Source organism: Sinocyclocheilus rhinocerous, unplaced genomic scaffold, assembly GCF_001515625.1.
Source record: "Sinocyclocheilus rhinocerous isolate Xijiao unplaced genomic scaffold, SAMN03320098_v1.1 scaffold681, whole genome shotgun sequence".
NCBI lineage: Eukaryota > Metazoa > Chordata > Actinopteri > Cypriniformes > Cyprinidae > Sinocyclocheilus > Sinocyclocheilus rhinocerous.
This window is the reverse complement of record NW_015641029.1, coordinates 211,643-224,567: the sequence shown is the minus strand read 5'-3', so window position 1 is coordinate 224,567 and position 12,925 is coordinate 211,643. Positions and strand designations below refer to the sequence as shown.

General features: G+C 35.6%; 1 protein-coding gene across 1 annotated transcript; it reads right to left on the bottom strand.

The window, feature by feature from the left end:
* Positions 1 to 116: 116 nt before the first annotated feature.
* LOC107754122 (caspase-3-like) lies at positions 117 to 10,597 on the bottom strand. Its single transcript, XM_016570443.1, has 7 exons — positions 10,476 to 10,597; positions 9,650 to 9,877; positions 5,191 to 5,333; positions 4,401 to 4,529; positions 3,319 to 3,494; positions 3,072 to 3,180; positions 117 to 1,242 (listed from the first exon to the last, which is right to left on the bottom strand). The coding sequence occupies exons 2-7, from the start codon at positions 9,691 to 9,693 to the stop codon at positions 1,013 to 1,015; spliced, it is 831 nt and encodes a 276-aa protein (XP_016425929.1). The 5' UTR covers positions 9,694 to 9,877; positions 10,476 to 10,597; the 3' UTR covers positions 117 to 1,012.
* Between the last annotated feature and the right edge of the window lie 2,328 nt (positions 10,598 to 12,925).

Below are 12,925 nucleotides of genomic sequence, written 5' to 3'. Positions count from 1 at the left end.
GGCTTGATCCTGGAGGGCCGGTGTCCCTGCAGAGTTTAGCTCCAACCCTAATCAAAAACACCTGAACCAGCTAAGGTCTTCGGGATGCATTTAGGTTTTTTTTTTTCTAGGGTTTCTCAGGGTTGGAACTAAACTCTGCAGGAGAGTGGCCCTCCAGGATCAACGTTCCCCACCCCTGTTGTACAACAAACATGAACAGTTATGTTTTTTTATGTATGCATACATTAGGAACATCTCACACACACAATGCATGCATGACCTCAACTGAAAGAATTCTATGTGATTTTTCTCAGGTGACTAATGCTATCATGCTATTCATAATCATCTTGAAGAGCACTCCAGATAAGTCCAGTCCATTTTTTGGTTGTTTGCCCCCTAGACATCAACATAAAGTCATAGCTTCATAAGTGTTTTTTTTTTTTTTGTTCTGTAGGAATGGACTAGATGTCACTGATACAGTAAAAAATACTTTGTGTCCTAATGGAAACTGTACATGACATTTCAGAAGTTGCATCAAAATCTGTTTACATGGTTCAGTGACAGGCACTTGGGAATAGTTCTGATTGTTGTTCTTTGCTTTTCACGTTAAATTAGCACACTGGCTTTGCTTCAGTTAAGATGATCTCGCCAATTTAATGCCCAACTACGATTCCCATTTCAATGGTCAAACTAGTGCAATAGCCTATTAAAGTCCCTGATTACTGTAATTTAAAAAATCCCAACCTCTCCTGCCACTGGTGATTGTTCATTATAAGATTTTAATTAGAAAACCAGAGGCAAAATGCTATATAGTCACAAGGTGAACAAAAACCTGAGTACCTGCTTTCACATACAGTATTTTAAATCCCAATAAGAACCACAACACCAGTCCTGAGACAGAGAAATTCCAAACGGAGTATGACCAGCTAATGCTTCTGTGAAAAAAGGGTCTTAAACTCAACCCCAAATCTATATCCTATACCTGTGGTATTTACAGAAGAGCTGGAGAAGCTCTAATAGTTCCCTTGTCCCTTCAAGCAGTGAAGTACATCTCTTTGGTGAGCATCGAGACAATGCAGGGGATTTGTTTCTTAGCGTCAAAGCCAGGCTGGTTGGAGGTTGACTCAAAGTCGAGTGCCACTTTATGGTTGACCCTGGTCATGATCTGCATGAGCTCTAGTGCTTTGCCATACTTTGCCATCATTTCACAAAGGGACTGAATGAACCAAGAACCTGTCATGGTGTTTCTCCAGGAGTAGTAACCTGACAGAGGAAAGAAACCCCATTAAGAAAAAAGTAAAGTATTAAAATGATCTTCATTAGGATTTTCTCAGTAAATACTCATATATTTGACAATCTTAATTGATTAATTAAACAGCACATCATGCAATTAATTTTATTAAAATAAAAAAAAATAAAGAAATACTATCAGTAGCCACAATTATACACAAGAATACAGTAAAAACAATAATATTGTGAACTATTATTAAAATTTTAAATGACTGGTTTGTATGTCAACAGATATTTTAAAATGCAATGTATTCCTGTGATGGCAAAGCTGAATTTAGTCCAGTCATTACTCCAGTTTTCAGTGTCATATGATCCTTTGGAAATCATTCTAATATGCTGATTTGGTCCAAGAAGCATTTCTTATTATCAACGCTGAAAACAGTGGTGCTCCTTAATATTTCTGTGGAAACTAGGGGTGTGCGATATTGACACAAAATAATATCTCAATATTTTCTGGGATTTTATCGACAACGATAATTCGATGATATTTTGTTGAGTGTGTTATTGTGCTGGTATCTTAAGGACTGCCGTGGACAGCTGACTCCTGAAGTTTTTGATATTCTTCATATTCTGTGTGGTGGTCAGTTCACACTGAGAGAAATTAATCTTTTCCAATAAGTTTAAACTGATTTTTACATTATACGGGCACTTTTACCTTTATAAAGCCATTTTTTCTAAAAGTGTCCATTATCTTTTGAGTCAAATTCTTACACTTAATCGGTGAATTAGAATAATAAGACATTTGGGCAGTTACCAAGCAAATGAAATCAGTATCAACGAAATTAATCTTTGCAATGCAGAGGAAACACAGAAGCTGCATCTGAAGTGGCATTTAGATGCATTTACACACTGTTTAATGCAGGACATGAATGCTTTTAACCTGCAGTTACAAATGCATAAAAAATGTTTTGATATTAAACATAAAACATTGAATACTGTTATTTGAAATTATTTAAATAATAAAAGATACTTTAAATGTGAAATTAAAACCGCCAGTAGGTGGCAGCAAGTCACTGTTAATAAGTGAGTGATTGCGAATGAACCTAATCATTTAAACGGTTGATTCATTCAGGAAGGAAACTCTGTTATGTTGCTCAGAGACGCAAAACAGCGCTGTGGCTGTGTTTGGAATTATTTTTTTTGTCGAAATAGCACAAAAACAGGAAATATGGTGTCTAAAACTTCTCTTAATTAACTTCTTGTTTATTGAACTGTTGTAAAAAATCAATATCACATTTGTAATCATGGTAATTTTTGGAGAAAAATGGCACTCTTCGTGTGAAATTTATGAACTATATGAAGTGGTATAAATATATACATTTTCTGCCCCCATATCTTGAATTTGTGATCATTCTAAATTCATTTTAATAGACTGAATCATGCAGTGAAAGAACGCACTCTAAATGCGCACGTGCACTAGTCTGGACTTCACGTAATGTATAGCGTGCGCTCTGTAGGGGTTTTTTGAATGGTTTTTGCAAAATACTCGATAATGTCAAATCGCACATCGTTAAAACAACAATTACGATATTATCGCAGACGATATATATCGCACACCTCTAGTGGAAACAGTGATACATTTTTTCCAGATTCTTTGATTAATACAAAGTTCAACAGAACAGCTTTTATTTGAAAAAGAAAAGTTTTAGAACATTATAATTGTCTTTACTATTGCTTTTGATGAATTTAATGTGTCCTTGCTGAATAAAAGCATTAACTGCTTTAAAACGACTTCAAACTTTTTGTGAATATTTTATCTGATACTCACAGGAAGTGTTTGTGTGGTTTGCGTGTGTCTGTACCTGGTGCCGTAGAGTACGCATAGAGGAAGTCTGCCTCCACAGGAATCCTCATAGAATTATCGGAGCCGTCAGCCTCCACACCAGGATCCAGTTCTGTACCTCTACAAGCCTAAATAAACATAACCAGCATAAATCTCAAGAGTGGAAACAAGCACTCCAAGCCAGCTCATTATAAACATCAACCCAGAAAAAAACTCACTCATTTTAATGCACACACATAAGAGGACAGCAGAAATTCTGGACGTACCTGTATGAAGAAAAGTTTAGGCTTTCCCACAAGTGATGGGCAGCGGTCTCCTCTGAAAAGGCTAGTTAAGGTCTTGAGCTCCACAGAAGTATCAGTGCCGTAAAACACTCCCTCATCTCCATGACTGAGCATTACACACACTAACGAAGCACAGCGGCTGTGGTCGTCATGGGCCACTGTGATAGAACAACAAACAGCCATGTATACTTACAATTGATCAAAAAAACAAAAAAAGTATAATTATCAACTACCATAACACCTGGGTACAGGCAACTGATTCAGTGTAATTTGGTAATATTTCATTTATAAAACCAATAGGCCTATTATAATTATTAACAGGCCTAGTTTAATTTTAATAATTATTTATACCATGGTCTGTCTGAATACTCTATTCTGATTGGCTTAATGCCTTGAATTTTATGCGAGCAACTACTGGTAGCCAGTGCAAATTGATGAACAGAGGTGTGACATGCGTTCTTTTTCATATTCCTCAGCAACGAGGTGGTAAAATCGCTGTTTTTGAAGTAACTAAACACAGCTTTATTGTTTGTAGAGAGACACGCAGACGCAGATAACGCACACACAACTGTCGTCTCTCTCTCTCAATAGATCGATCGATAATTAATTAAATGCTATATAAAATTCAATGTTATAATTCATTCAAATAAATGTGATCTTACTGCACTATTTCATCTCTGAGTCTGATTTGAAGCGGGCAGAATGCTAGAGCTAACGAAATATAACTGACAAAATAACCGCCATTTGTACCTTTCCGGCCAAATATTATGCTGAAAATATCATTAACAGCTTTAACTTGTCAATGCTAGATAATGACCATGGTATAAGTGGGATAATGCACGGCTAGCTGTGCATTAAATGATTTTAATGGGCTTCACGTCGGGTGGGTCTTGGCCTCCACGTCGTGCATTAAAATCGTTTAATGCACAGCTAGTCGTGCATTATCTCTTACTTAATGGCCAGATCTCAACAACAGGCATTCTTGGGATTTTAAGATTCATCTACTGATATTGAGGCAAAGAGCTAAGAGACAGAACATAGGAATTTATTTGAATGCACCATACCTGCTGTTAAAACCTGCATAATCTGTGCAACTGTCTGATCATTGTAGACTTTCACAGTGTATCCTAGCTTCCGAAACATATTCATTACATTTCCTGCATCTACATCAGTACCGTTCCGTTGGTTCATGCCTGAAAGAAGTGAAGAACAGGTTACTATATTACATATGACTACGACAAAAAAAGCACATAAAAAGGTTTACATGACAAATATGCACAATACTGCATAATATTTTCATAACATATTGATTATTGATAATAGTTATTTAGATATATAAATAGCATTTATTAATATTTACTTTATTTGTTTAACCCTCATGTTGTGTTCTAGTCATTTTTAACCCAGACTGTATTTTCTTAATCCCACAAATGCTAGATAATGTTATTGCATTGTCTAAAACTTACTTTGCTCACACAGGGTGTAAATACAAAAAAATGTTTGATAATTTTTGCACTTCTTTCCCATCCTTGTTACACTTGTGGTGCTCCCAGTTAAAATTGACTATCCTACAAAAAATTGCTTATGAATCTCTCATGCTATAGGCTACTATTGGATTCAATCGTCAATATTTAATACTGGCCATTTAACAATTATAGGCCATGAACAAAACAACAATCACCTTCATCTGTATCAGCAAGAATTTTGATATTGGTACATCCCTGCCTAGAGTCTATTCTGTTCACCATTCGGTTCATAAGGTAAATGCATCTAAACAATCATCTGAGTTTGATGAGCATTCGAACTGACAACTTTCACAAAACAACACCTTCAACAGCAAAAAACAAGCATTACCTGTCCTGCGATCAAAGTTCTTGTTATTGATGATGATGCAGTGGCCAATGCTGGGGTAGTTCAGACTGTATCTGAAGGCATGCGACTGAGCCTTAGCATCAACCTGCATGGGCTGCGCTCCTGATGCCCCATCCTTACCAGCACTGGACAAACAGATTACATGCAGGAATATTAACCCTTTGATGCACAAGCTATGAAAACCCCTTCTAATACACAACATGGGTCTAAAATGACCCGTATTCATTTCCTATGTTATTTGAAATCAGCTTATTTCAGCATTTAATATTCCCTGACCTATAAATTCCATGATCCATGAATATTCAAAATATCTTTTTACAATGACCACAAATTAATATTTTATTTTTTTCCTAGGTTTTTCTTACATCAAGTTTAGACACATGGGTCAAAAATGACCCATCTATGCAAGCATGATAAAACAAAAGAATAAAGACATTTTGTTAAAATACTAATTTGATCAGTTATTTAGACCAACACATTTAACACTTGAAATATGTTTATTTGCCACTTTGTCACACATAACATACACATATCACTGATAAACGGGAACACTGAAACTGAACTGTCTGTAGAGCAACTGTAGTGAATGTCCGAATAGATGAAAATAAAACTAACAAAATAAACATAATCACACAGGTACAGCGCTATCTCAGATTGTTATCTCAGTGCTTATATGCCTCACAAATGACAACTAAAGGTTTGTGCACTTTGCACACAGGTCTGACACTGAACACCAGATCCTGCACCTCTTCCTCTTCTATTGACCCTCCTGCCTGATGTATACCTGTGGCCGGGTGGCGACTGTGTTTTGTTTTTATCCCACATCTTCCCATTGCCTCTGTAACATGGTTTTGAAGGTGAGGTGTGCCCTCCAAACACCTCTTCATATGTGGCATGACAAGCTCTTGACCAGCTCCTTGATGAATAGCCATCATGCATTGGTCACACCACCCATGTAATAAGGGTGTTGTGCAGTGAAGGTGTAGGCCAGGGGTGGAAAACGTCTGTCTGGAGAGCCACAGCCTGCAGAGTTTTGCTCCAGCCTTCATAAAAACTCACCTGCCTTTAGCTGTCTAGTAACCCTTAGACCTTGATTAGCATGTTCCTGTGTTTTTGATTAAGGGTTAAACTCTATTTACTTTATAAACAAACACAGTTTTTGTATTTCTACATCAGTTTTACACACATGGGTCTAAAATGACCCGTATTCATTTCCCATGTTATTTTCCCATGTTCATTTCCAATCATGCCCGAGTGATTCTTTGCTGAATCTTTGAAAGAAATGCATTTTATCATTTATTATTCCAGGTATTCATTAACATATCTTGTTTTTGATTTCCATAAATCATTCTGTTTATTTGTCCTTTCTTTACTCTATAAAAAAAACAAAACACCGTTTTTGTATTTCAACATCAATTTTACACATGAGTCAAAAATGACGAGGCTGAATTCAGCTTCTTATTGACGCTATCTGTTCCACCTTAAAAACGCTCAATTTAGGGACCGTCTCTATTTGTGTCTCTTTTTTCAGAAACGAACAATGAACTATTTTAAAATGTAAATAACACTGAGATAAGAGCGAAAACGGGCTGTCAACATTAAATCTAATTACATTATACGTTAATTATTAAACGTGCATGTCATCCTTTGAGTGCAGTAATTATTATTATTATTTTTTAAAATCTTGCCTCTTATGAAGACTTCATATGACCCCAGCACCTGTGAATAGAGGACTCCAGATACAAAACGATGACATTTTCATTGCTTTAAAATGTACACAAAGTTTGCTTAAATGCATATATGGTATTTGTAAATACTATCATTTGTACTAGACTTCAACTGTTCTTTCTGATACCCACTCCTATAAAGACTATTCTGGTTTTGTAACAGAAAAACATGAATTTTCTGTAAAGCTGCTCTGAAACAATGTGTTGTGAAATGCGTTACACAAATAAATATGAATTAAACTGAATGAGTCATTGCATTGTTGGTTACTGTACCATGTTGTCTCCGAGGGTGTGGGGGCAATAATGCAATGTTCACCAGTTACTGTATTGTCATATCAGCCAAGTTGATGGGTCCATAACTTAAAAATGCTACAGTGAAAATGTCTTGAAATTTGCATGGTAACAGTCAAGGGCGCTGGGAAAAAGGCTGCAGTGTAAGGTTTAACGCATCCTCAAAGGCAGCTGATATATAGCGCCTCCAACTGGGCCAATAATGAAATGTTCTCCAGTTACTGTATTGTCATATCATCCAAGTTTATGGGTCCATAACATAAAAATGCTACAGTAAAAATGGGTGAAAATGTGCGTGGTTACAGTCATGTGCACTGGGAATATGACCTCAGTGGAACTTTTAACGCACCCTCAAAGGAAGCTGAGATATAGAGCCACCAATTGGGCCAATAATGAAATTTCTCCTTTTATTGTATTGTCATATCTGCCAAATGTATGGGTCCATAACTTAAAAATGCTACAGTAAAAATATCTGAAAATTTGCATGGTAACAGTCAAGGGCCCTGGGAATAAGGCCCCAGTGGAACTTTTAAAGCACCCTCAAAGGCAGATGATATATAGCGCCACCAATTGAGCCAATAATGCAATTTCTCTTATTGTATTGTCATATCTGCCAAATGTATGGGTCCATAACTTAAAAATGATACAGTAAAAATATCTGAAAATTTGCATGGTCACAGTCATATGCCTTGGGAATAAGACCACAGTGGAACTTTTAAAGCACCCTCAAAGGCAGCTGATATATAGCGCCTCCGACTGGGCCAATAATGCAATGTTCTCAAAAATAATAATAATTACTGCACTCAAAGGATGACATGCACGTTTAATAATTAACGTATAATGTAATTAGATTTAATGTTGACAGCCCGTTTTCGCTCTTATCTCAGTGTTATTTACATTTTAAAATAGTTCATTGTTCGTTTCTGAAAAAGAGATGCAAATAGAGACGGTCCCTAAATTGAGAGTGAATAAGAAGCTAAGAAACGCGGAAGCATCGCGTTTTTAAGGTGGAACGGATAGCGTCAATAAGAAGCTGAATTCAGCCTCGTTCAAAAATGACCCATATAGAAACCTATAAAGTAAAGAAAGGACAAACTGTGTTTGTTTATAAAGTAAGGAAAAATAAACAAAATGATTTGTGGAAGTCAAAAACAACATATTTAAAGACTATCTGGAATAATAAATTATAGAAAAACATTTCTTTCAGAGATTCAGCAAAGAAACAATCATCCATAACTGAAATAACATAGGAAATGAATACGGGTCATTTTAGACCCATGTCGTGCATTAAAGGGGTAGTGATACAAAAACTATTTTTATTCAAAAAGAAAGAAATAAAAAATAAAAATAAGGATTTGTGATGATCAAAAAACAAGTTAATTGAGGAATTCCTGGAATTCTGAATGATAAAATAAACTTTTTGCAAAGATATAGAAAAAATTAACTCAGTCAGGTCACTTTAGACCCATTTTGTGCATCAAAGGGTTAAACACTATTTAATATGAGTGATTAATATAAGAGGTAGACCGATTTGTGTGGGCCTGTTCTTTCCTTTCATTTATATTTTATTAATTTTGGACTGTAATGTTTATGGACTAAATATAATGTGTGACCCTAGACCACAAAACCAGTCTTAAAATGCATGGGTATATTTGTAGAAATAGCCAACAATACATTATGGGTCAAAATTATCGATTTTTATTTTATGCCAAAAATCATTAAAGATCATGTTCTATGAAGATATTTTGTAAATTTCCTACCATAAATATATCAAAACTTATTTTTTTATTTGTAATATGCATTGCTAAGGACTTCATTTGGACAACTTTAAAGGCAATTTTCTCAATATTTTGATTTTTTTGCACCCTCAGATTCCACATTCAAATAGTTGTATCTTGGCCAAATATTGTATCCTATCCTAACAAACCATACATAAATGGAAAGCTTATTTATTCAGCTTTCAGATGATGTATAATAAAAAAAAAATTGACCCTTATGACTGGTTTTGTAGTCCAGGGTCACACATGTTAAAGAGTGACATAGACATGTGGGGGCGTGTTAGAACAAGGCGTTTTAGGTAGGCGTGGTTGACTCTTAACTTTTATAAAGAATATCTCTTTGGATTTGAGACTTTAGTCTTTGCAACTTTACAGATCTTATTTATGCACCAAGAGCTTGTAACACTCCAAAGAGAAAGGAAAACTTGAAATCGCATCATATGACCCCTTTAATATAAATAATAAACGTTAAATTCACGTTATTAGGCCTAAATGCTATAAACAAGCAGGAACAAGTCAGTTTACACATGTAAACAACATGGTAACAAAAAGAAAAGCAAGTGTTAGTGAATTCAATACTGTTTTTGTTTTGAACTGTCAATCACTTCCGAAAGCTTCATAGCAACAGTCTCAAGATCATCTTACTCTGTTGTGTCCTGGCGCCGCGCGTCCACGCAGTCTCCGTTCATCTTCAAACGTTTAACGATCACTCCTTTTAAGATAATAAAATCGTCTCTGTTGGGAGCTGTTCGAAGTGTATATGGAGACGTTTAGCGCGTTATAACGGGCTCTCAGCAGAATGATCACCGCGCCCGCACGCCAGATGGGTGATTTTATTGTTGTTGTCGACTCGCTCGACCAGCCAATGAGAAGCTGCACGGGAGGAGAAAAACACACAACACATTTCGACGTCACAACCACCCTTTAACAGCTGTGCAAAAAAAAAAAAGACTTTGGTATAGTGTACTTTATAAATGCAGCGTCTGCAATATATCAATGAGCAAAGTGAAAACTAGCAAGATATCTTACAGCTGTAGATAATTCACATAATGGCTGTGTGCCAAAACCTCGGAGTTGTCTTTCTAGATAGTGTGTTCCAAACAAGCGAGTTCACACAGCGCTCAACAACGCGCTCTACTCGAGGTGTGGACTCTGGAGGTTTTAAGATAGCCGTTGTAAGGAAGGTCAAGTTTCACGTGCCCTGCTGCTAATGCAGGATGAACATAACACATTTGAGAACGTCTGAATGTCTGTAATGTCTATAAAATTAATTACTCCAGTGTACAAGTGAATCAAAGTGTTTATTGCAATACAGCGTGTCTATTTATCTGTAAAAAATATTAAAGCTATGCATCCGTATGCATGGCGTTTCTTTGTGTGCTTATGAATGTTCAAACGGACAACAAGTGAAGACTGACAAAACACAACACTTAAAACCTAAATGTTTGAAAACAATAAAGTCGATGCTTACCAAATACGTGAAAATATCCTGTTATTGGAAGCTTGCAACGTACAAGATTCCGACGACAAAGAGATTACTCAAGTATCCAGGAAGTGTGCTCAGGCTACACCTCTATCGCACTGTTGCCAACTCTCGCGAGACAAATAAGCAACCGCAGCTTCAAAAACAAGCCCAATATTTTTTTTATAATTTATTACCATTTATTACCATTAAACATAAGTTATTTTACAAAAATCAGCAAACTGCAACAAAGCAGGAACAAAACTCATCTCCAATCACCTGTGAGCAGAATAGGATTGGACAGATGGAAAAGGAGAATAACAAAAGAGCTTCAAAGGGGAGCTGTAACATAGCCACATATTTAGCCTACTAAAATATAGGCTATTCGAACCAAATCTACTCTTAGTATTAGTATAGGCCTACTTGTTTTATTTATTTATTTTTTACAGCCCGTTATAATTAATAAACTACAAAAACATTGTAAAAATTAAAAATTAGGCTACCTTATAAAGGAAAAAAGTCATCCCACTCTACTACTATCATCGCTTGGATTACAGGCGCGTGCGGAGGGGGCGGAATATTTGACAAATTAGGCTACAGCACTTATATTTTTGCACTGATTGGCTATTAACTGTGTGCAGACAGAGTGCCAATCAATGCATTGGAGAATACAGTGAACATAAATGAAAAGAAACGAAGTTGCTTGTCAGGTTTTCCTAACAAGCAACCATATTTTTTAAAATAGGATTTTTTCACGCAACTTTACAAAAAAAGAAGCCCAAAGTCGCGCATAATACGCGGATTTGGCAACTCTGCTCTATCTTTTTTTGTTGCAACTACAGTACTTCTTCTTCTTCTTCTTCTTCTTGGCTTTTGCAACTTGTGATTATTGCATATCGCCATCTACTGTACAGGAGTGTGTAAAGGGACTTGGCAGATACTTTACTTGGGGTATACTTTAAAAAATAAAAATAAAATAAAAAACCCACAAAGGGGTTTCCTGCCATTTCCCATTTCATGCAATTTCTGCCTGTATTCATGGTATTTATTGCATCTAAACAAGACATGTTCTACATCTTCCTTGGTTTGACATCTTGTACATAATCCATTACTCTTCCCTGTTGTCTGCAATGTATCATTCAATCCAGTATGACTTAATCTCAGCCTTGAGTATACTACTTCTTTTCGCCTGTTTGCCATATTTATCCTTTTTCCTCCTACTTTTGCTTGGTTTATATTATATGATAATGTTTAACTACAGTACTTCGAAGCCTTTGCCCTTGTCTATTGCGCTACAATATCGCCCTCTGCTGGATAGGTGGCTTCTTACACATGAACAGGAGCCTTTGAGTTGAGCTTACTCAGTTACCCACTCAGGCCTTTATCAGTTATGTGCTAAACAACCATTTTACATGTTTTCATTTAAATAAATAAAATAAAATAAAATGTGGCTCTGGAAACACGTGCATATTCTGATGATGCCTTGCCTCTTTTCATTGTCATTTTAGAAATGTGACCCTGGACCACAAAAACAGTCATTTTTTTAAAATTGAGATTTATACATAATCTGAAAGTTAAATAAATAAGCTTTCCATTGATGTATTGTTAGGATTTGACAATATTTGGCTGAGATACAACTATTTGAATATCTGGAATCAAAATATTGAGAAAATCGCCTTTAAAGTTCTTAGCAATGCATATTACTAATCCAAAATTAGGTTTTAATATATTTGCGGTAGGACATTTACAAAATATCTTAATGGAACATGATCTTTACTTAATATCCTAATGATTTTTGGCATAAAAGAAAAATCGATCATTTTGACCCATACAATGTATTGTTGGCTATTGCTACAAATATACCCATGCTACTTATGACTGGTTTTGTGGTCCAGGGTCACAAATATTAAAAATATTAAAATGTGGTTTAGAATTTACTGTGTCCATATTTATAATATTGAAACATAAGACTAAAGTTTACTATTTTGACATAAAATATTTATATAAAACCACAGTTCATTCAAGTGTATTGTTGCATTGTTTTACATTTTATTTGTTCATATATACAATGTGTTCGTTCATTTTATAGTATCTTTAGGTCCATTTCCCACACGTTGCTTCTTTTGCAGAGGGAGCTGATTCACATGTTCACTGTCCTGTTGAAGGAACAGACATCATAATGTAATGCACAGGCAGGTTTAATAAGAGTTTCTTAGACAAGATCTAAAGACATATCACTTCATAAAGAGAAAGGAAAAATTGAAATCGCATCATATGACCCCTTTAAAATCTTCGTTTGTGTTCTACTGAAGAAACAAAGCCACCTACATCTTGGATGCCCTGGGGGTAAGCAGATAAACATCAAATTTTCATTTTTGGGTGAACTATCCCTTTAAAGGATTTTAAATAGAGATATAATTTTTTTAATAAATCTGAAAAGTAGAAATGAGAGACAGAAG

Excerpts from the sequence above, each read along its gene's own strand:
- LOC107754122 (XM_016570443.1), bottom strand. The coding sequence starts at position 9,693 with ATGAACGGAGACTGCGTGGACGCGCGGCGCCAGGACACAACAGA. Across the intron at positions 4,530-5,190 it reads GAACTTTGATCGCAGGACAG|GCATGAACCAACGGAACGGT; the intron begins GTAATGCTTGTT and ends CACTTCTTTCAG. Across the intron at positions 3,495-4,400 it reads TATGCAGGTTTTAACAGCAG|TGGCCCATGACGACCACAGC; the intron begins GTATGGTGCATT and ends GTTCTATCACAG.